At 41.6% G+C, this 23,767-nt stretch overlaps 1 protein-coding gene across 7 annotated transcripts in view; it reads right to left on the bottom strand.

The window, feature by feature from the left end:
• The window catches only part of UNC5D (unc-5 netrin receptor D), a 531,156-nt gene that overhangs the window by 53,970 nt on the left and 453,419 nt on the right, over positions 1-23,767 (bottom strand). For 5 of the 7 annotated variants that reach the window (XM_072776397.1, XM_072776398.1, XM_072776400.1 and 2 more), the window contains 3 exons: positions 16,449-16,634; positions 12,640-13,017; positions 7,784-7,868 (listed from right to left, as the gene is read on the bottom strand). In XM_072776397.1, the coding sequence (XP_072632498.1) occupies positions 7,784-7,868; positions 12,640-13,017; positions 16,449-16,634 (649 nt within the window). The remainder of the gene's footprint in view (positions 1-7,783; positions 7,869-12,639; positions 13,018-16,448; positions 16,635-23,767) is intronic. The other 2 variants (XM_072776399.1, XM_072776402.1) reach the window with 1 other exon arrangement.

The raw sequence follows: 23,767 nt of genomic DNA, 5'->3' as shown, positions 1-23,767 counted from the left end.
CCACATGTATCGTGCTGCAATATCTTCGGTGATTTGAGTAACTGGGTTTACTTTGGGGACTTCATCTATTATGGTATTAGGTGGCTCTAGTTTTCCTAGTACAAGTTGACCCTTGAACAATATGGGGGTTGGGGGGCCACTCCCACATGGTTGAAAATGAGTATAATTTTTGACTCTCCCAAAACTTAACAGCTTACTGTTGACTGGAAGCCTTACCGAGAACATTTACAGTTGATTAATACGTATTTGTATGTTACATGTATTATATACTGTATTCTTATGATAAAGCTAGAGAAGAGAACATGTTAAGAAATTCATAAGAGAAAATACATTTAGAGCACTCTATTGAAAAAAAATCAGCATATAAGTGGATGTGCACAGTTAAAAACTGTGCTGTTCAAGGGTCGGTTATAATTGCTAACACTTGTGCTTAGTGGAACTACCCATGGTAACAGGGTCCCTCGAAGACTTCTCATTTTGATTCTATAACTATTAAAATAGTTTATTTATAAAACATATAAGACCTAAAAACTATTTTAGAAATTTAATCTTACATCTGATTCAAAATTCCACCCCCGCTCCCCAATACCAGGAACACAGACACACGTATCCACATACTCATGCACTCGCACATACACAGGGCTCTTGATGCTTGGTCTGGAGGATTCTGCTTCCTCCTGTATTCCCTCATCCACAAGTGTATCCCTATGGCACTATGGTGGAGAGCAGGGATATAAAAACACACCATCTCCTTATATAACCACCTGCGACAAGGTGGTAATATTTTCTTGGATGACTTAAGTGTCTTAAGATAACCCTTACTGGAATTGGTACAGATAGGCAGGTGCTCCAAAAATCCTCCCTGACAGAGGGTGCTGGTGATGGGATTGAAGCAGTTGCCATGGAGCCTCTGTAGTTTCTTGCTGGTCTGTTACTTCTGCCAACTGGTCCCCATCTGGCACCATCCTGACCTTGTTCTTTGACTTCTTTGCCACACATTGCACTGGCCCCTGGCAATCCTGTTTTCATTTTCACCTCCACTCCCTTCCGACTCAGATCAATCTGCCCAACCCCTTGGGAGGATGGGGACCTGGGAATAACAGAAATACCCTTTGCCCCTCTCTTCTTGGCTTTAGCAGCATGGAACAAGTCAACAAATGTACAAACCATGAGAAAATCAAACATCAGTGTCCAATTCTCCCACAGACTTTATGAGTAATTCTCTTGGGGTTACTCTCTTTGACTTTGGAGAGAGCAGGGGCAGCCATGTTTTTATACCTGTACTCCTCTCTCCTAGTCCCTTTCTTTTATCAATAGGGAGGGAGAGGGCAGGGTGTGTAAGTGTGTTGAGGAGCAGTACTGTCCATGTTGATAAAATGATGCTTCTTGGAAAGTTCTACAGGGAGGTGGGAAAATTTGCCTTTGGCTTAGAATGTGGGGGCACTTCTCTCTTTTTTTTATAAATCAGCTCTGTGCTTTGTCAATTTTCAGAACACAGAAGAAATCCACTGTACTCCCAAACATTCTGCAACATATATATAACTCTGTTCTCCAACCATCACCTTGACCAGAAATAAACTTACAGAAGGGATTGCATTTTATCCTGCTCCACAGTACTGGATGCATTTGGGACTTGATAGTCATGGACTACATTGAGCTCTAATACTAATTGTGAAAACATTTCCAGAAGTCTACAACATTTTTAGACTTTATTATTTTTTTAATTTTTATTTATTTACGATAGTCACAGAGAGAGAGAGAGAGAGGCAGAGACATAGGCAGAGGGAGAAGCAGGCTCCATGCACCGGGAGCCCGATGTGGGATTCGATCCTGGGTCTCCAGAATCGCGCCCTGGGCCAAAGGCAGGCGCCAAACCGCTGCGCCACCCAGGGATCCCGTCTACAACATATTTTTGCAGTGAGAAGGTGCAGTGTTTTTGGTCTGAGCTGGGCGATGGCTTGAGACAGAGCATAGTGGGTAGGTCCCCCAACCTGGAGAAGCCCAACAGAGATACAAATCAACCCAGAAGCTTTTAATCAGATTTTCTCCCTGGTGGCAATGTCCTGAACAGTCAGACACCTGGTGTCAGGCAGGGGAGAGCCAAAGGCAGGTGCTCTTGTTTTGGGGACCTCCACACTAACTGCAGTAGCCCAGTGGCCAGGGTTCTTTACCTTGTGAGAAATCAGAGCTCTGGGAGGCCCCAGGAAAGTGTGTGTGGTTTCCTATTTTACTGTGACAAGGAGTTTTAGAATGGCCTCAAATGTCCACTTTAATATAAAGACTAGTCTACTACAGATTCATTCATTAAAATTTCATTTTTACAAGCATGGGCAACCTACCCAGGTTTTCTTACTCTTGTAGAAATGAGGTCAAAATTAGCCTAAAGGTGTTTCTTGGTGTTTGTATCTTCTGCTAGGTATGATACATGAGGACGTATGTGTGTGTGCATGCTTGTTGTTCTTGCTACCTTGGTGGCAAAGCTACGTCATTCCACAGGAGCAGCCTCCACCGCCATGTTTAACTGTGAGCCATTACCAGGAAAGAAACTTTCTTCATTTCCCAAGGTGACTTTTTGCATCTTCCTAGTCTCGTATATGGTCTTACCTCATGCTTTGCCATTAAAACTGTTGCTCCATCAAGGCACCCTAAAAACAGGTAATGTTTCATAACACTACCATGTCTACTTCCCTGATCTTCACCTCTAGAAGTACCCAGTGGGTCATACCATTCAACAGCAAAGCAAACAAACAAACAGAAGAGAAAAAGTGGTTGAAACACACTATCTGGGCTGAGCCCAAATTCCAAAATATGTGTCCTTTTGTAAATTCTTCATAAGATTACTTATATTTCCTATTCCAGTTTAAGCATTTGGTCAGGGATATCCACATGACAGTGTAATTGGAAAAAGAAATGAGTGTTTGCCTTTGGTTTCATTTTATTGCTTCTTGGAAGAAAGCTCCATATAATAATTTTCTGGTCCAGTTCTCTACTCTCCAACTATGGGGTGGAGGGGTGCAGGAGCTGGGGGAGGAGCAGAGAGAAGGCTTTGCTGCATCCACATCATTTTCTTATTTTACTACATGTGGGGGGAGTCTCTGAAATGAGACTTTAATTCTCTTGTTGAAATACCTGCATTTTATTAAAAAAATAAATAAAAAAAATAATAAAAATAATTAAAAAAATTATCAAAACCTGGTCAGAGAGGATGAGAAAAAATTTTCCCTGAAAGCTTCTGTAGAGATGCAACAACAACCCCAGATTCGTTCAAATTGAAATTTGGGAAAAAAAGGGGGCTTTGGAGAATGAACAGTGCTGCTTTCCTGCCCTCTGAAGGGGCTGATGGGAAAGGAGGCCATGTTTAGTATTGAGCTAGCTGATTAAATACCCCAGATCTAGGAGGAGCCCTAGGGCTTCTACCAGCATATACTTCTGGCAGCCCAAATTTCATGCCTTTGCCTTTCTGTGAGGCTCTTCTAGTTCCCGTTCTTGTGATATCACTAAAGGTCCTCTAATCCATGAGTGGGAAGTGCATAAAACCTAACTCTTTGTCTGATCTGTGCCCTGGCCTAGGGTACAGTTGGAAGAAAGCTACTTAAGATAATGACTTAAAGCAGGGAAAGATATCTGGATTTAGCCACTCCCCCTACCCTTCTTATGTTACATAGATAACGGAAAACGTATCCTGGAGCTGGAAATTGAGGTACTGCCCTTATGCCTTCTTTGCCTGGCCAAAGTCTACTGATGCCTTAGACTCAGGTCAAGTGATGGCTCCTGGAAGCCACTCTCTCCATACCCCATCTATAAGTCTATACTTAGACTAGATTAAGGGCCATTTTGTATTTTTCCATGGGTTTTCCATAAGATCCCCTACTGCAGTGTTGTTCTACCTTGAGTTGCAAAGTTATCACGGCCTTCCCAAATCTGAGCCCTTCCCCATCCATTTCTCTTTCACCAAGTGTGCTTTACTGGACTCATAGGTAACATACCTAATTGCACCTTAAGGTAGGGATTATGATGTAACATCATAATACATTGTAAGTCAGACACTCTTGGTTTGGTGCCTAGTCTTGCTATAATCTAAGTCAAGTTTACCAACTTTTCTTGGTGTTCATTTTCAAATCTATAAAAATTAGGATAATCATATTCTGTTTACCATACAGGCTCGACATGAAGATTAAAGGATATACTCTAGGTAGAATGCTTTGCCAAACATTAAGTGTAGCAATGAGGAGAGAACACCTATTTTATCATCTTTTAGATTTTTGCATCACTGTGAGTCATGCAACCCCACCATACCCCTATAAGGTGGATATCTATTATTTTTCAGAGGAGGACACATCTGAGTTATAGTTTTATGAACCTCCCTAAGGTTACATGGATAACAGCAGTGAAGCTTAGATCTGAACCCAAGGCCTCTGAGAGTGGAGCTCACAATCCTAGTCACTGACCTCAGAAGTTTCCTAACATTCTGTCCGGTAAGATCCAGCAATTTAGTGGGACCTGTTTCCAGCCTCTGTGCTCTCAGTTCTATGATGTAACAACAGCAATTTACCTGATGTACTTCTAAGGAAAGTTTAACCTGATCCTGACTTTCTGTCTTGCTTAATTGTCAGTGCTCAGACAGTGATTCCAGAAGATGCCTCTTTACAGGGGCCAAGAGTCGGAGCTGAAAGTCAGAAAGCTGTTTCCATAAAGTCTCTGACATTAGGGAGAGATGATATCCTTTAGTTTGTGAGCACTAGAATTGTGGTCAGATAACCTAAAGTCAAATCCCAGCTCTGCCAGTAAAGTAACACGCCCTTGGAAAGCAGCTTGGCTTCTTAAAACCTTCATTTGCTTAGATTGTTTTTTTTTTTTCTTATCTCTAAATTTGCTACAAAATCCTCTTCTTTTGACATGACTGAAGACTTAAATGAGTCAAATGCATGTGAGAGCACTTTGCAAGTTACATGGAAGCAGAGGCAATTATTACTTTTTCAAGAATGCAAAGTCCTCGTCCAGCAAACCATTTAATATGTATGTACACACAAAAAGTCAACAGAGATAATTTCTGAAGTCTTATGAGTAACCAAAGGTCCAGATCACTGCAGGAGGCTGGAAAAGATTCATTAAAATGATCATTCAAGCCTGAACGTGTAGACAGAGCAGGGACATTGAAGAATGACATCATTCCATTTAAAGGAAAGTACAGAGCCTCCTCCCGGAGGCTTCCCAGCAATAGAAGTAGGACCTCCTGAGAGGGGCAGGGTGCATTCAATTCATACAATGAACACCCTCACTTAAAACCTACCCAAGTTTCAAAATATAACCATTGGAGCCTATTTGAATACAGAGAGTTATTTTAAGTGTGTGATTCATTCCACACAGCCCTATCTCTGGGAATCTGGTAGTGAATTTGGATCAATGATTTTAGTGACAGTTCCACTAAATCATCACCCTTCTATCCCAGGATGTAACTCAGAAAAAAGCAACAGAAAGGTACCATCAATAGGAAAATGGGATGGACTTTAAATATAGCATAAAAGGCTGTTTGGAAGATCTGCCTGTAATTCTGTGTGTGGAAGCGAGGGAGAGTCAGAGGTTAAAGAGAGCGGTGATGTTTAGGTCTATGGACGGTGAGAAAAAGAGGCCATATTCTGAGCACAAGTTCAGAATGACAGAAGGACAGCATAAAATGAAAATGGGTTTTTAAGTGACATTGCAAAGGAAAGGTGACACTAAGTAGTGCCATGTTTGTGGACTTCTGATTAACCACAGGATTAAAAGCTGAAGAATTTAGATCTAAGCAGCCTCCTGTTAGGGATAGAAAAAAATTCACCAAGCTTAAGAAAAGTAGCAGCAGAAAGGCATGTGCTATTTTTAGTGTTTTGATAAATAGTTTGGAGCTTCTTGAAAGGGAGTGAGATTGTCAAGCGAGCTAAATGAACAGGAGCCCGGGGACTGGTCATTTTCTTAAGAGCCAGGAACACGTAGGAAGGTTTGAGCAACATGAAAAGGCATGTGTGCTCTGACAATGGTACTTTGTTCTCCATTTAATATACAGGAAAATGCACACCTCAGAGATCTGAAGTCTTGGATGAACCGTTCCTGTATCTGTCCACTGTTTTGGACAGCAGTAATAAACTCACTTCTTAGATACAGATGGATAAACCGAACTGGTTAGCACAGAACTTACAGAGCTAGTGGTGGCCCATGAGGTGACCACATCAGGCCAAACCTATCTTTTGAGAGGGCATCTCAAGTGACATTTCCCACATAAGTGCTGTATGTTTAATGCCTTTTGGCACATCCTAGCTCTGACCTCCTCAGATGTAGCTTCTTGTAAGAGATGGCACTTGAGGTGAATTGTAAATTGTGTGCCTTTGAAGATGGAAACTAGCCCTGAGTTGTTTCTCACATAGTGAGGCGGAAGATACTGGGTTTGAGAGGAAAGAGCTGTATGTAGGCTCAGTGGATGGATTATAAGGAAAGAAGGGTGCAAGGGCAAAGGTTGGCAGGAGGTCACGATTCGGGCAGGCTGACTGGATACTGCTTGGTACTCAATGTGCATCAGCATACATGTAATGAACCCTGACTTAAATTTTAAACAGGTATGGTTTCTCAAATAAGTCCACCAAAGAGCTAAAAAAAGAGGTGATTCTTATCTAGGAAACTCCATTTTTAGGTCTGCTTAACCGAGGTTCTGAATAAAGTGTCCAAACCCCTCTGCACCTTGGTGGCCTCTATTTGCACGTGGAGGTGCCTTCAGGAGCACAGGTGAGGGATCTCATTCTATAGGACTGAGAAGATAGCAGGAGAGCCAACCACAGCATGGCCTACTAGCAAGCCCTCTGACAGCCTCACCCAACAGCCAGCTAGCAGAGCCTTTTCCACTTCTTCCAAGCTTCCTCTCGAGAAGAAAGTTAAAACTACTGGGCACCAACAAATCCTTTCATGGAGACAGCTATCAGAATCTGTTTAAGCCATCTGTTTCTCTGGCTGTTTTTCCTTTCAGTGTTTTTCCTTCACGTGTTCTTTGCTCACAACAGAAAATCTAGTCTAAAATAACCAAGATGTTAAGTTGGAAAATGCCAGAGGTATACATCCAGTTTATGAGAGAAATTGCTTTCTAAAGAGGAGCTGGGCTGATCTTGTGTGGAGGAAAGCAACGTTTCCACAAATATTATACTTGCGCTAAGAAAATAACCAACTACTTTCATTAAAAGACTCCGCAACAAGATTTGTATTTGTTCATGTAATTGAATTTAATGCTACTGAAATTTGTCAGACCTGAAAACTATTGTGGCGTAGATGGTACTTTCACATTGAGGAAGATTACCTGAGAAATCCGCTCTCAGCCTAGAGCAGCAGGTCTTGTGCTGACCTGAAAAGGTGATAGGTCAGTCATTTTCAGCATTTGCATAATGCCTAGCCCCAAAGGACACCTCCTGGGATGATTTGTTTTGTTTTGTTTTGTTCTGAGAAGAAGACTCTGTGAAGCAGTTATTATTGATGGAGGGGCCCTGCTAATGCCTTGCCTACCGATTCAGTTTTACATTTAGTGTCTGCAGACGAGAGGTCAGTGACCTAGATTAGTTACCCAAAATTGCAGAGCCAGCTCTGTATGTTTTCATGCTAGCCAATAGTTTCGCAACTGGTTTTTTCCCCTCTATGTAGCCAAGTAACTCACAGATTTTAGCTGCACACTTTCACACCAAGTTATCTTAAAAACCTCAGAATTTCTGCAGAAGCTCCATTCCATATTCAAAATGTCATCAATATGTCATGCTTCTCTGTTTCTCACCTGGGTTCACCTTGGTTGATGGACATGTAGATCTCCCAAGAATTCTCTTCTGGGATGGCGCCATGTGGTATGAGTAAACTCACCCCTAAAACAGAAAAAGTCAAGAGGTTATTTCAATGATCTCTAAGCCCCTCAGTTGAGCACCTTATAGATGTGTGCTCTCTCGCTCTCTCTCTCTCTCTCACACACACACACAAATCTCACAGCAATTTATGAAATCCTGATCTTTGAAAAGTTTAAAAAGTCCAAGATAATAATAGAGAAAACATTGTTTCCCAGAAGTGACATAAAGAGGAGCATGTTATTTGACTGCATACTCAAGGTTTTTAATTTAAGGTCTTCCTGGCATTTTTTAATTCTCTTAAAAGACTGGGTGTCCTGAGACCAGGCACTGTCGAACATATCTGAGACTGTAAGAGTTTATCAGTGTATCTGTTAATCTGCTGCAACATTTAGGAATGTTTTGCAGTATCTTGTCTCTCTCCAGTCATTTCCTGAAAAGGTATTGAGATGGTGGGCGAGACCTCTAATGCTTTTCTCAGGCCTGGTATGAAATTGTCTTATAAATAATGCACCTCAAAGTAAGTTTAAAGAGGTGATCAATGGAGTACTGTATTTTGTCAAGAAAACTGGAGGGGGAAAAAAAAAGCATGGATAAGCTTAGGGACATTGTAGGTTGTTGTATAGCTGGTATTTGGTCCTCTATTTGCAAACTGAAGCTAAAAAAGATAAAAGTTAAAGGCAACGTAACCATATTTATGGTGGTGTCAAATAAGAAAAAAATCAGCAGCCTAACTTCAGCAAAATCCTACAGCGCGAGGGGGGAAGGCCCAGGAAGGCACATCACACTGCGTCTGCAATGTCCTTTCTCTCCTCTTGTCTACTGTGAAGTAAATATTTCACTTTGGCCAAGAAAGAGGAATCTAGACAGGGCAGAGATGCTCTTTAATGTAGCTTCTTGTTTATAAAAAGAAATGAAATAGAGACACAGTAAGATCTTCGCAAAATAAAATCTCAGAACATCCTCCTATTCTCTGAATAATGTAGTTCCCACCTTTCCCCCTTTCATTAGAGCTAATGTAATTGCACAGAAAGCTTTCAGGTTGCTGATGGTAATTTACATCTAGAGATGGCAGGCTTTACTGATATCCTTCTATGTGCCTGTTAGCTGCTATAGAATCAAGGAATGCAAGACTCATTGCAAAACAAGTAATTTGTGATGCACATTTATGAGCATTATTCAGTAACATGCTAGTTATCATCAGTATCGTTCGCCAGCACTAAGAATGAGGCACATTTAAATCTTGCTTACAGCTTTTCAGCAAGAGTATCCATTTATATTCTGGACTTTAATGTCAATGGAACTGTAATTGCCATACTTAGGAGGCTCTGATCAGGCTCCTCCTTTCATTTCCTGTTCTTTTTTAAATGTAGTTGCCAAATGAAGTGGACTTCAGTACATCCTTCCCTGCTGTTGAGCAGAAGTTGTAATACACAGGATAATCTGTGTGTGGATGTCAAGCTGAATGTACACCCTAGATATTATGTATTCTCTCTTAGTTTGACACAGTGGTTTTCCTCTGTTGCCTCCCTTTTAGACGACCTAGGCCCTTGTGACAGTAGAGACATTCAGTCCTTACCCCTTAATTTTTAAAAATTTGACAGAGAGAGAGAGCACAAGCAAGGAGAGCAGCAGACAGAGGGAGAGGGAGAAGCAGACTCCCTGTTGAACAGGGAGCCTGATGTGGGGCTCGATTCCAGGACCCTGGGATCATGACCTGAGCCTGCTTAAGTGACTGAGTCACCGAGGCACCCCATGTTCTTATTCCTTGGCTTGGATATAGAAGCAAGGGAGGCAACATCAAGCAAGGATGCAATTTAGCAAATTACTTTAGCAATTACCCCAAAATAATAACTTCATTGTGCTCCCATTTTTCTTTTCCCATTCTTTTCTTTTTTTAAGGTACAATTCACATGCAAGAAATTGTACCCATTTTTAGAGTACAAATTGATGTGTTTCTGACATGCATTCTCTCATGTAATGACCACCATGATCAAGACATAGAACACTGCCATTTCCACAGAGTTGCCTTGTGCCCTTTAGAGTCCAATTTTTAATTTCCAATGCAAATGGTCATGTTTTGCTTTCTGACGTGTTGGTTAGCTTGCCTTTTGCAAACTTTCAAATAAATCATATAGTGCATGTAAAATAAAAAAGTAATGATGGCTCATTACATCAATAACATGTTGTACAATGCTTGGCACAGAGTAGGCACTCAAAAAACATCCTGAATGGATGAAGTAATAGGATTCAAAACTTTTTTTTTTTTTAAAGCCAGGTTCTGAGACATGGTCTCTTCTCTAGATCATCAGTGCCTGATGGTCAACTCCCATATCAAATCAGAATAAATATATGTGTAGACTTTTGAGATAGGGCTGTTTGTAGAACAGATCATATCTCATTCCTTTCAAGTCAGCTTAATTCCCTATGTTCAGATTGAAACATTATTCATAATACTCCTAAATACGACCTGAATCTACAGGATCATTAGAGCTTTAAACGATTTCATCTTTCCTTCAATCAGAAATTTTATGATTATCTTTTGAACACACTTCCCTCCTCCCACTTTAAACATGCAAATTGTAAATGGAGATGGGACATAGTCAAACACAGAGGCAGGGTCAAGATGGGTGGTAGTGTGGGTGGCGAACAGTATCTTATGAAGAATGAAAGGTGTAGTGGGGAATCCTTATGCCTGTGGGCCCCTAAAGAAGTGTCCATTTTCAATATGTCACTCACCAGTTACTTCTGATTAAAGAAACATACTCTCCCCCAAACTCCACCTGCTACCCTGACAGCCTTTTATTTCATATGACAACAGAACCACCTGTCTGAATTTCTTGCTTCATATTTTGCATAATAAATGATTTCTACAGAGTGGGGGCCATCCCATCCCTTTTGAAAAATCATTGCCAGGCACCATACAATAATCTGGGAGGATGGCATTAGAACAATTTAATTGCCGTGCCTTGCTTCTTTACACTTATCCCCCTAGGGCATATTTTGCATTTATGTTCTGCAAATAACATAGCATATGTTTCAATTCCCCACACTTATTTTTCCTCAAACTCATTCCCAGTGAACAGCTTCAATCTTGTCCAGGGCTTCTTATTAGAAGCTTTGAAAATGCCCTTTTGCAGAGGAAGTGTTTGGGAATCAGGCAATGCCATCAGAACTTTTAGATTTCAACACAAGTGCTTCTTAAGTCAGAAGGGAAGAAAAAGAAAAATCTGTTTCATGATTTCATCTCATGTTCTTTGATGAACGTTAAACAAGCAAGGCCAATGAATGGGTTGATCTTGGCATGCCTTCCACATGTGTAAACACACACAAAGATGGGAAGAGAGAGGAAAAGTGTGGGCCAGTTTATTCAGCAGATAACTACTGGGGGCCCCTGAAGTACCCCATACTGAGCTAGGAAAAGAATTCTAATCACTATATCCTGTTCTCAAGGAGGGGTTTGCATCATTTTCTTTTCCCAAAACCCACACTTCTAGTTTATAGATTCTTACAAGAAAGGTACTTGGTAAGCATGACTGACTGACTCATTCCACATTGAGCCTCCTGACTGCCAATTATGACCAGGGAGGATTACGTCACCCGTTGATTCTTGCGCACGTTTAAACGAAGATTCTTACCGTGTCCTAAGACATCAACCAAGGAAGATTTTGAGAACTGAGAATTCAGAACACAAAATCATGAGCAGGCCTGCATTGGAGGGCTATTTCTCAGGAAGCAACTGAGGCAGGAGACCATGACATTTCTCAACTTGAACCAAAGCGCGGGGTCAAGTCACTAAGCTGCCATAGGGTCAGTTAGCTGCAATGGGAGCTTCAGACTAGTCCTACTGGAGATTTCAATTTAGAGGATAAAAGGATTGATCTGGAGAGGGTGGTTAGCTGTAGCTCAGAGGGAAGGCTGTCGAGGCCCTGATGGTCCTGATTCAATGCTGTCTGACTGTTCTGTCACACTTACTGACAAGTGTGCTCTTTCCTTTCAGCAGCCAACCAGCAATGATTCACAGCACTACCTAATTCTCGTTGCTTAGAAATCAGAGACAGTGCCTTCTCCTGCCACCCAGTTAGGTCTTAGATGGCAACTCTGAAGACTAATCCACAGATAGGATGCCATTTTAAAAGTGACCTGGTCTGTACACCCTATGTGTCCTTATCAAAACATCGGGAAAATCTCCCTTCTCAGCAACAGGAGGAAAAAAAATTCTTGAGAACTAATTGTGTGCGTGATATAGCCCTGGACTTGAAGTCTGCTTTCAAAAGAACAGCTCTGTACTGAACCTGCATTCTTGCTTATCATAAAGTAACATTAAAGCAAGGTCTATGGCCACTGACGGTGTTAGGTCCCTTCCGGAGGAAATTTGACTCCAGGTGTCCTTCCGCTAAATTATCTACTAGTGTATAAACCATGTTTGGCTACAAAACATGGTATTTCTCAGTCCTGTCAAGGAATGTGTTCAGTTAGTGCTTCCGGATCATGTTCTAGGGAATGTATTTCAAGGGGGCTTAAGCTCTGGGGCCACGAAAACCTTCTAGCAAATATGGCTGTCAATTCTAACAGGGCATCAAATAGAGCGGACCCTCCACACTGAGGTGAAGATTGCCAAATCTAATCTCTGTGTCGGTTCTGGTTTGCTGTATAAATCAGGGAGCCTTAGGGATCCACGTAAGTAGCAAAGATGGTAAGGATCTTAAAAATGAATCTCATGAGACATAATTACAGACACATAAAACATTTTAAAGAATGTTCAGAAATACACAAACGCACACTTGACACCCACCTGTATTTGGCATGACTAAGCGTCCTCCTAAGTGGCCGAAGACCCCAGTGGTCCTCAGTTCTGTTCTTGTGGGGAGTGATGACAGATTCTGGATGTAGGGTGTTTTATTTCTGGGATGCATTGTACTAAAGCTGCGGTTGTTTCCGTGGGGAAAAGTCCCAGAATGATTCTTGCCATGGTACTCGGCTCTCTCAGACACGCCCAGGGACACCATGAATGAGCTCTGAACTTTGACTTTGATGTCGGACAAAGGGTTAAAGAGTGAGGCCTCTGTCATGAGCTCCTTGTCCAGAGGGTCCTGGAGGCAGATGGGCCCGCTATACGTTCGGCTGACCGTGAGGTCTGGTTGCATGGAAGAGTTCAGGAGCAGGGAGTTACCTGGTGAAAGAAAATCATTCTGTCACTCAGAAACTCAGAGGCGTCACAGTGACCCCCTTACCTCTGCCTCTGCCAACTGTGTAGCATCCGTGCTCTTGCCAGCTGCCCTTCAGGGCTGCCCCGAGAATCTATGGCAGCTCTCACAGGCTGGACAGGAGGGACTGGGGCCTTGGGATCAGGAGCTCTGGCTTGCACAGTGGATCTCTGAAAGCCGCTGACCCGAATCGCTCCTCTTGCAGAGCTCCTCGGAGGCCATCTTTTCAAAACAAGTGTTCCTGCCACCCCGTCAGGCAACTCACTCAGGTATTATTGTTTATGTGATTATCTGAACTGGCAAAGAGAAGCTTAAAGGAAAAATAAAAAGGAGGAAAGATGTTTTGCAATCCAGTTTGGAAGCAAAAATAACATCTGTTCCTTTTAAACGGCCAAGGGTGACACAGCACGGTGACTAGGTAGGGCTGTTTATAACCAGAGCGGCCCTGGCGCCAGCACATCTCACGTGGAATCCCGGGCCGTTTCTGGAGTTGGGAGAGGAAGTGATGTGTCCTCAGAGCAAAAGGGTCAGGAGACCCCATGGATCACGCCATGTCTGAGTAGTCAGTCTGCTCTAATAGCGCATATGTCACTCTGACAGGGAAAAGAGGCCCCACACGGGCAGAGCAACTGAGAAAGGCTTCCTTTCTGTCTTGAAACAAATGAAAAAAAAAAAAATCTTTACAAAAACATGAGAAAATGGACTTTCATCTGTTCGGGCTCAACCGATTTTTTTTTTCTAGGCCAAATATTAAAAAGAAATGCTGTGCTATTTTCTTGTGATGAAGTAATCTCATTTATTAGTAAATAACGAAATAACCCCCGGTCCCAAACCTCCCACCCATATCAGTCCGTCAATGCGACTTCTCAAATTGAAACCCAAACCATATTAAACAGTTTTCCTTTGGGGCCTGACAAAATGTTTAAAGTATGATATTTTTGAAAATGTAGCAATTCTAGGCCATATTGTATTAGTCGCTATTGTTCTTCTAACTCATAATTTGTAGCAACGCCAGCAGGAAATCTATAACCCTGGCTTTTCCCACCTCTTGTGCCGATGCTCTAAGAATCCAAAATCATAGAGGAGGAGGTTCAAAATGAGATGAAATGGCTTTGTAGATCTAAAGGCTCCTTGATGATGCTTTTTTTTTTTTTTTTTTTTCATGCTTGAGGCTCTGGTGCCAAGATGCAGGCACAATACAGGAGCTGTGCTTTTTAATGGAACGGCACTGAATTCTATAGGTCTCAGCCTTGTTCTTGTTTATGGCCTTCCCTGGCAAGAAGCAGGACTTGAGAACCATGGCACATCTGAAAAGAATTCGGAACAGGCCCTTCCACCAAGACCTGAAAAATCATATTGCTGAGTCTCACGGCTATTTTATCTCAAGCCCTCACCTCCTGGAGCTCTCACCACCTTTCTGGCCACTTTTAAAAGACCTTTCTCACTTATGTGAAGCGAAGCAGCAAAAAGATTTCCTAGAGTTACACCTAAGTCTAACTTAAGGAGAAAATGCCTAATTATACAAATATTTATCTATGATAAGAGTCCATCTACAGTTTAAAGAAAGTTGGCTGATTACCCCACGGTTCCCTTTGGAAATCCTTTTAAAACTTCCTGGTTCACTCTAAGTACGGCATTCTGTTGAAAAGTCTCATCACCATTCACCTTCTGGCTTTATTTGCTCAGAAGGGATGTCTCTCAAGACAACAGAGGTGAAAATAATATGAGAATCAATGTGAGGTGTATCTTCACAATGACTATAGGGTAGAGTAGAATTTTAATAAAAGAGTTTTGCTTTAATCACTAGCTTTGGGATATTCTTAGTTAAAAATAAAAACAAAATGGTGAAGTAAGTTTGGAAAGGCTATATATTCTTTTAGAGATTCACAATACAATGTAAGCTCTAAGGAGACCCACTATGGAGATATGTTTCAGCTTATGCAAGTCAGCATTCTCAAAATGTTTAGGCGAGGGAACCACCCCCTCACCTGCTGCCTGCTGTTCTACGGAACACACTGGCATCCTGTGCCAAAGTAAGAGGAAACCATTAGCTTGTAGACTCCTATTCATTACATTTATTGAGCACCCTCTATATGCCAAGGGCTTATAATCCTTGTTATTCCAGGTTACTCCATCCTCAGGAGGACCCTCTGAGGTGGATACAAGTATCCCCATTTTATAGCTCTAAAAATTGAAACAGAGAAGATAATCAATCAACTACATCATATAGTAATTTGGGATTAATCTATTTGACTTCAAAGCCTCTGTCTCTGAAACAACTGTATTTCTTTTGTTTTAAAATGGTATGGTCTGAGATACTGAGATCTTATTACTTGATGGAAGTATTTCCAGTTTCTTATGCAGTATAAAATCAGTTCTTTTTTCAATTTATTTCTAATTAAATCATATCTATTAAGCTAGGTACATATTTGTATAATCATATCATAACTACTAACAGGATGTGTCCCTTTCTGAGGCCAAGCAGGCTCAGACCTGAACCTCTGGGGCCCAGAAATGAGTGGCAGGCAGGAAAGCATTTTGTCTCTACTGGCCATCTTCCAGTTTCTACCATGTTCGGGTTCAACTTCAGAACCGGTCACTACTCAATCACTGCCAAGCAGTGAAACTTATTCGTCCAGGGCCATGGGCAGTAGAGATGCACAACAAATAGAAATAAAGGTGGTTAATATTGACAGGAAGGGTCAGGGTGGAAAATTTTCACCCTCTAAAAGGAGATAATTCCTTTTATTTTATTTTTTTTCTAAACCAAAACCCATGTATGGCTCATCTCTATCTTGCAATCAGAAGCAGATTTGGTTCATATAAAGAGAATTATACGACTCCGTTTTGAAAATGAGTCTTGCTATAGTTCAACATGATAGATTCCCTTCTTCCTACAACAAAAAATTGGCTCAACTGGGCAACAGGTAAGAGTCATTTAGGCTAGGAACTTCATTTTTCTCCCTCTGCTGGCTAGGAGAGATTCTCTAAAGTCTTTTCCACTTCTACAAAATAGAACACAAATAACTCTACCTAATAAAGAGTATAATTCATATGAATGGGAGATTATGGTGAAATAGTTGGTCCTCCTCGGGGCCAGCTTGTTAAAATAGAAAGTTGGATAATCTGAGACAAAATAACTTGCTAAGTTTATTCCATATCAAAGATGGAAGAATGCTGCTCATGGTAAACTGACATCCATTTACCCTCCTAGTAGCCAAGGACTGAGGCCGACTACCCCACAGAGCCTAGTTTCCTAACATGTAAAGACAATTAGGTAGCGGCTGTCAGTGCCAAGAGCTACCTTCACACAGGGCCGGAGAGCACTGGGCATCCTGTGTGAGCGTAGTCTCTATGGTCCTGAGGACGAGGTGTTGAGGGGACCTACGCCGCTGACCTTGACGGACCGTTTTGAAGTTGAAGGTCTGGAAGCCACCTGTCAATGCAGAAGAGTCAATGACGTCCACGCCATAGTCACTCTGGCTCCGTCTATAAAGGGTGACGCCAATGACCAGGACTGCAACGGCCACCACAGCAGCGCCCAAGCCCGAGTACAGAGCAATGTCGCTGGCATTCTCAATGCCTGAAAGACACAAGAAAAATCCTAAATGGCCAACATGGGCACAGAGCTGAAGAGCCACCCTGGGATACCAAATGAATGCTATTGGATTTTTGGAGCTACTGCTCAGAGAAAATGACAAATGCAGCTAGCTATAAGTTATACTCTCACACATAATCATGTTTCTCAAATACCTGTATAAATCAGATGGACTCTAGTCAAATATCTTGACTGCATTAAGGTAGCTTACCACATCATAACATCTTAAAGAGAATCAATTTTGCAAAGAATATAATATTTTTCAAGGAAAAACAGACAACTCCTTAATTTACTTGGTTTAGAAGTCATATTTACCCACAAAGTATTTTTTTTGGCATCTTATTTTTATTTGAGGGGGGACATGAGATCCACATACAATGACAAAATATGAGCGAACTGCTCTGCTTCTATATGACATGGGGAACATGCATTCACAGAGAGTGGGCTGGGGTGAGAAGGTCATACATGGTCTAGGAGTCAAGAGAGAGAAGACCAGAGCTCACAAATAGGGATTTTTAGCTTTGGCACAAATCATTCAGTTTAAGAGAACATCGACAACATTAGCTTAGGGTATTTACAGTCATTATGAGAGAATTTCTGTTGTGAGATATGGAGGTGTTGGTCCTAGGTGCTCCGATGTCCATGGTCAATGTTTTCTAGCACCATTTAAATGCTAGACTTAATACGTTTTTTGTGGAGGAGGACTCATCTCTAAAAGGGCACATGCTGTTTCTCCCATACCTCTCCTACTCCATCCTATTGAATGCATAGGCAAAGCAAAAATAAGAGCGTTAGTTGTATTGAGAATGTGGGTGTCTCCCCAACCCCCAAGATTGGTGTAGCTTCTTTCCATTTTGTTGCCCAGTTGTACTCTGGGTGTGGTTCATTCCTGAAGACATTCATAATGGCTACTGAGGTTCAAAATGAGATTTATCCAAGACCACACAACCCTGAAAGAGTCTTCATCTTGGTAAGTATGTGGAAGGAGAAGGTGGCCACTGCTAACTATGTAATTCATCTCTCTATAGATGATGGGGTGCGTACACTTAATAGGTCCCAAAGTAATTACCCTGTCACCCTGTGTTGGGTTTAGAGGCTAAAATAGAGCTATCATATATTCACCTTGTAATTGCATGGTGCTTACTATGCATTCACTGCAGCCTAATATGGTACTTATGTTATCAACTGAGTACTACTAACCACACAGGTAAAACAAATTTATTTTTGACAAAGTTAGTGGGCTGTAAAATAAGGCACTACCAAATTAAAGAGCAAATGAGGAAATCAAGCAGAACCAGTTCAGCAATAGGGTAGTTAATACATACAAATAATTTGTAAGGGAGTGTAACCATCTAAAAGAACGGTATCTGAAAGGTTACAGGATTATAAGACACTTGGAATAACCACAACAGCCTACAAGGTGCTGAGACACAGGGCATGACTCAGGTTTTAATTCCAATTCTATGGTGGTCCCGCTGGGAAAGGAAAAGGAATGGAGGCTTCTGGGTGGTGGTCTGCTCTGATCAACCAGAAACACACACGTGGTGATGGGACCTGACCCCAGGGTTCCAGCATCTGTCTGTGTCACATAGAAAAAGGGAAGGGCAGCTACGGTCCCACTTAGGCTCCCACCCTCCCTCTATTCAATTAAGTTCCTTGGAGGACATAATAAAGTAGAGAGAGGACACGTAACACAACAGAGTACCAGGGTACCAGGAGTAGTGAGACAAGTGTGGATGGAAACCAATTAGCCTTCCCCCTGCTTCCTGCCAGTTCTTCAGGCACTACTGACGGATGGCACTATTGTCTTAAAGGTGTATCTGGGGAGAACACACCTGCTCATTCTATCTCAGCACAGACAGAGAAACAGCCTGGCCATGTACTGAATGCAGCTGCTGAGTTGGCAAAGTAGAGACAATGACCCAGTTAGCTTCCAAGGTGCTAAAACAGGCAGGAGCAGAAGCCAGGATGATGACCAGGACAAACTACTTCTGCTGGAAATGGACATCTGTAGACATGAATATCTCTAGATGAAACCAAGTAGTGGGAACAGGTTGCGTCTGCTCCTCTGTCTGCCTGTCTGATTCTTTGTTTCCACCCCCTTACTAGCCAGACAACCAGAATTCTCTTTTTCAGACACAAACCCTGTTAAAGGACCCTACATATGCCTTCAGAGTGAGATTTAAATGTTTGATATCGTTCAGTGCATTTCCCAGGAATATTTGCAGAATCTATTTGAGTTAAGTCGAGTATGAAATACTGTATTACAGAATTAAAAAAAAATAAGTATGGGGACTTTGGGGATGGGGGTTGGGGGTGAAGGGAGAGAGACTCGTATGGAGGGCACTGTGTCCTTACAAAGCTCACCCTGGCACTTGGTGGGGCAGTCTAATCCAAAAGCCAGAAGTCAATCGACTCCTAAAGGAAGATAAGCAATGTGGTATTTACTTTACAAGAACAATCTATCTTGGGAATGAAAAACTTCATAATCTAATAATTTCATTTATTCAACAAACATTTGTTGAGGGCCAACCATGCCATGGAAATGAGGATGCATGTGTGAATTAACATATTCTTGTTTCTTGTCCAACAGCAGTGATGGGATTCTGACAGAGGCAGACACAAGTATTCGAAGCCACATCTATGTGTACTGAGAGATTTAATCAGACATCCTTACCCACAGCTCAAACCCTTCCAAAGTCGGGCCACAGTGCTTCTTCTTCTTCTTCTTCTTCTTCTTCTTCTTCTTCTTCTTCTTCTTCTTCTTCTTCGCTCTTTTCTTCTATCTATCTATCATCTATCTATCTATCTATCTATCTATCTATCTATCCACTTTTGCTTCGCCTTATTCTTTTGTCTTTTTCTTCTCTGCTTCTTTATTTTCTAATCTGTCCTCTAGGAAAGGAGAGTGGTTTCTCCTCTAGGGATTGCTGCATGCTTACAAACATAGTTGATTCACTTTTCTTGTGTATTCAGAACTGGCTCCAGAAGAATCTGAGATTTAGTGCCATATCATCCACTATGACTTCATGGGAAGAGGGTGGAAGCAGAGTGTATGTGTGTGCACACATGCACATAGGCACATACTCAACTCTTATGCAAACACTGAAAGCCACCACTGCTCCTTCCCAAGAGGAGTCTTTCCAACAACATGACTAACTGGGGCTGCCACTACCCAGGCACTGATGGCTTTCTCCATGCTCTGCTTTGCTGCATTGCCCTACACCCCAAACTCAACTGTAATTTACCTGTCGGGTGGATGGATGACTGCTAGCAAATGGCTCTGTGTGGCAGGTCATTGTAAAATATTACCCCCTCCCCCTGGGCATCTAGGTACTACTCATCTATCAGGTGCCAGCTCCAGGCCCATCTCCTCCAAGAAAGTAACCCTGGCCTGGAGGATCCAGCCAACCTTGCCAACCATGTTCTTCAAAATTCCAATATCACTTAGGGTTCCTAGAACTCATTTTGGATTATGCTTTCTATTGTTTAATTATCTGAATGCCAATGCATTCTCTCTAACTGCTTTAAACGCTTCAAAAACAGTAATATCTCTACAATTTCCAACATAAATTTGCAGATCTTTGCAACTATTTATTGATTGTTTACCTGGTCTCCAAATGCAGCAACACTCTGAGGTTGATTACAAAAATCCTACCGCAGGGACTCTCTACATTAACACATATATATGTTTATACCTGTCTGCTTACTCACATACACCTGTTGAAGGTCTGTTTGCTCACAATGATTTTTGAACAAAAGCACCGATATCTTGTGACTGATAATGCTGTTCTGCTTTCTGTGGGCACAGGATACTTTTCTCCGACCTTGTTTCATGAATGAAACCTTACATATCAATATGTTATTGATATCTTTCCTATGTTTTCACCCCAATTTTCCTTGATCCAAGAGTCACAAAAGCTTTAGGCAAAAGCATGGAAGGACCCAACATGTGGTACAAAAAAACAAAAACAAAAACAAGCCTGTTGAGTAGGGGAAGAGAAGGAAAAATAAGATGAAAATAGAGAAGGAGGCAAACCATAAGAGATGCTGAACTCTAGGAAGCAGAGCATTGCTGGAGGGGAGGGGGGTGAGGGGATGGGGTAACTGGGTGATGAGCATTAAGGAGGGCACATGATGTGATGAGCACTGGGTATTATATATGCAACTGAGGAATCACTAAATTCTACCTCTGAAACTAATAAAAAATTGTTGCATAAAATCTTACACCTTAGAGAAAACAAAACTGAGAATGGACTGAGAAATCTCTTGTATTCTAAATTAGTCAGGAACTACTGTGGAGTAGGTTCGTTGCTGGAAGGAGTGTGGAATATCTGCAGAGAAAGGCTGCAAAGATTAATAGAGAGCTGGAAATTGGGACCCTGGAGAGGACATGTTGATGGGTTCATTTGGCCTGGAGAAGCGAGAGCTGTAAGGTGACTGGAGGTGATCTTTAATGCACAGACTATTGTCACAAGAGGAGAACAGGCCCACAGTAGGCGCTCAGTGGCCCTTCCTTTATGATGATGCGAGTAACCAACTTTTTGCCATTTTTTAACAAGGACTGCAGAGGAGGACATGGCCTTTTATTGTAGCAATTGGGGCTCTGGTTAGATATTCAAATGACCTTTTCAACAATGAGGGTTGTTAAAAAAAAAAAGTGTGAGGGAGACTATAGTTCTGAAGGAGACTGAAATTTCCTTTCAGAAAATCTCTGAAAAAAAAAAAAAAAGAAAAGAAAAGAAAGCAGCACGACTTAACAACAGTCTGCAGTCATTTCATTTATTTATTTTTGGTCAAAGCTGGTGAGAAGGAGCAAGTGGCCTTTGAAAGTCCCTGTGAACTTCCTAGGGTGAGGAACAGGCATCAGCAAGTTCCATGTCTTTAGGAATTTAGAGGAACCAATCTAGTGCCCAAAGGACTAAATATAAGGGCTGTTTACTCTGCCCTTTTTCACATGACTCCCATGTGAAAGACTGATTATTGCCACTAATTAATGGGAATATAACTAAATTCTTGTGTTATGAGCTTAACTATATATCAGGTTAAAATCTATTTTATATAATTAGATAGTGACACAAAATAAAGGAGTACAGCAAATGCTTTTCTAGAATATTCTATCTCCCATTAAATATTATAGAACAACTACTGCTACCGTTTCATGAGAAAAAACAACATGAATTGGCATCTAACAGAGATGGTAAAATACTGAGGAACCCACACCATCGAAATTCACAGGGAGGCAAAACAAATGGAAGACGAAAGAAGTTGTTGCTGTGCTCACTCCCCTGGAAGGGCAGCTACCGGCCATCTCAGCACCTGCCCCTGGCTCCCTGCACAGCCAGTGCTGTGGCTAGAGTCATGTGCCAGAATATTTAATTAGATGGTGAAATATAACAGAAGTTACTGTTAGAGTGGTTTATCCTTGCTGTCATTGAGAAGTAACTTTTTTAATAACACATCAGAAAATAGCTTTGAAATGGCCAGCCGTGGCCAACCATGGTGAACAATCCCAATTATATTTGCACTGCTTGGAATCTCATAACCCCTTAACCAATCAACACCTCGGCTCTTCTAATCTCCCGTCAAGAACCTCATTATTGTTATTCTGGTGACTGTTGTTTTACTGTTGCAATGAATGACAAAAATAGCCAATTCTTCAGTGTGCTTACTACGTGCCAGGTGCTGTTCTAGTTCAAAAGGAGCGCTCCTGCTCACCTGCTCTTCTTTCCAGCTAAAGACATGGTGACCGTCATATGTGAGCCCACTCCCCCACAACTCGAAATTCCTCCACTCCTGCATGCATGAGTGCATCCACTTCCCTTTTCTCTGTTCCTGTAGAGATGCTCATCATCTGGGTCAGACCGGCTCTGATCCCGCCCTCTCTTGCCTCCCTCGGGACCTGGACTCATTCATTATTCCCTTTTGGTCTTGCATCTTCAAATTTTTCCTCTGCACCTGAGCCTTGCCCTCTGCCTCCACACACTGTCTAGTCTTCTTAAATCACCTCTCCACCAAATCCTTCTCCAACTTCCTCTCAGATAAACTTCTCAAAGGCGTGGTCTTCTCTACACCCATGGATTCTTAGCTCTTTGTTTAAAAAGAACTGAAAGCATTTTTTTTAACATTGAGCATTTCTTTTTTTAAAATATTTTACTTATTTATTCATGAGACACATAGAGAGAGAGGCAGAGACATAGGCAGAGGGAGAAGTAGGGTCCTTTTGGAGAGGACCCCAGGACCCCAGGATCATGATCTGAGCCAAAGGCAGATGCTCAACCATCGAGCCACCCAGGTGCCCCAACATTTAACAGTTCTTAATATGTGTTTTCTTAATACATTTCTCTAACCAATTAACTGCTGTCACTTATGTTAAGGGAATAAATAAAATACATGTATAAGGTGAGAAAATGTTTTAGGAAGTATAAAAACAGTATGCAAGGAGAAAATGCATTCTTCAACTACTATTTTTCCAGAAGTTATCTTGATAGTATCTTTGGGATCTTTGGGGGGGAAAATGTGAATGTCCTTCACTTATCTTTTTTACTCTAAAGGTTCCGCGCTATATTTCTTTTACTGTATTTTATTTTGTTGTGGGTGGTCCACATACAATATATTGTAGGTCTTTCCTATCAGAACCTAGAGATGCACTTCATTTCTTTTTACATTCGCCTCACCTGTTGCCAGGCCATATGATAATTAGTCCAGGATTTCTATGTTTGAATATTCTCTTACCCTTTAAGATCTGTCTTCCTGCCAAATCACTGTTCTTTCTTGAAGGCTGTTTACAATGTGTGCCTCAACAGTAATGTCTTTGTCTTCCTCTTTCCCACTGCTCTATAGCAGTAGACAAGCCAAGCCAACCCTTCTTCTAGAGAGAAAAAGAATGTTCCTTAAACTTGATTCCCCTACCATCTTCTTTCTTATTTAGTAACTACCTTTCATTCTCAAAGTTCTATAGACAGACTTGAAAGCTCAGTTCTTAGTCCCTTTCCTTGCTCCATGCCAATCTAATTGGATAATCGCTCACAGACAATGCTTAATGATTTCCTTGATGCCGAACATTCCTCATTAGAGATCTCCTGCCTCATCTCTTTCCTGCTCTGTGGACAACACCA

The sequence above is a fragment of the Canis lupus genome, chromosome 15 (genome assembly GCF_048164855.1).
Source record: "Canis lupus baileyi chromosome 15, mCanLup2.hap1, whole genome shotgun sequence".
Taxonomy (NCBI): domain Eukaryota; kingdom Metazoa; phylum Chordata; class Mammalia; order Carnivora; family Canidae; genus Canis; species Canis lupus.
Note: the sequence above shows the minus strand (reverse complement) of the source record. Positions and strands in the feature narration are given on the sequence as shown.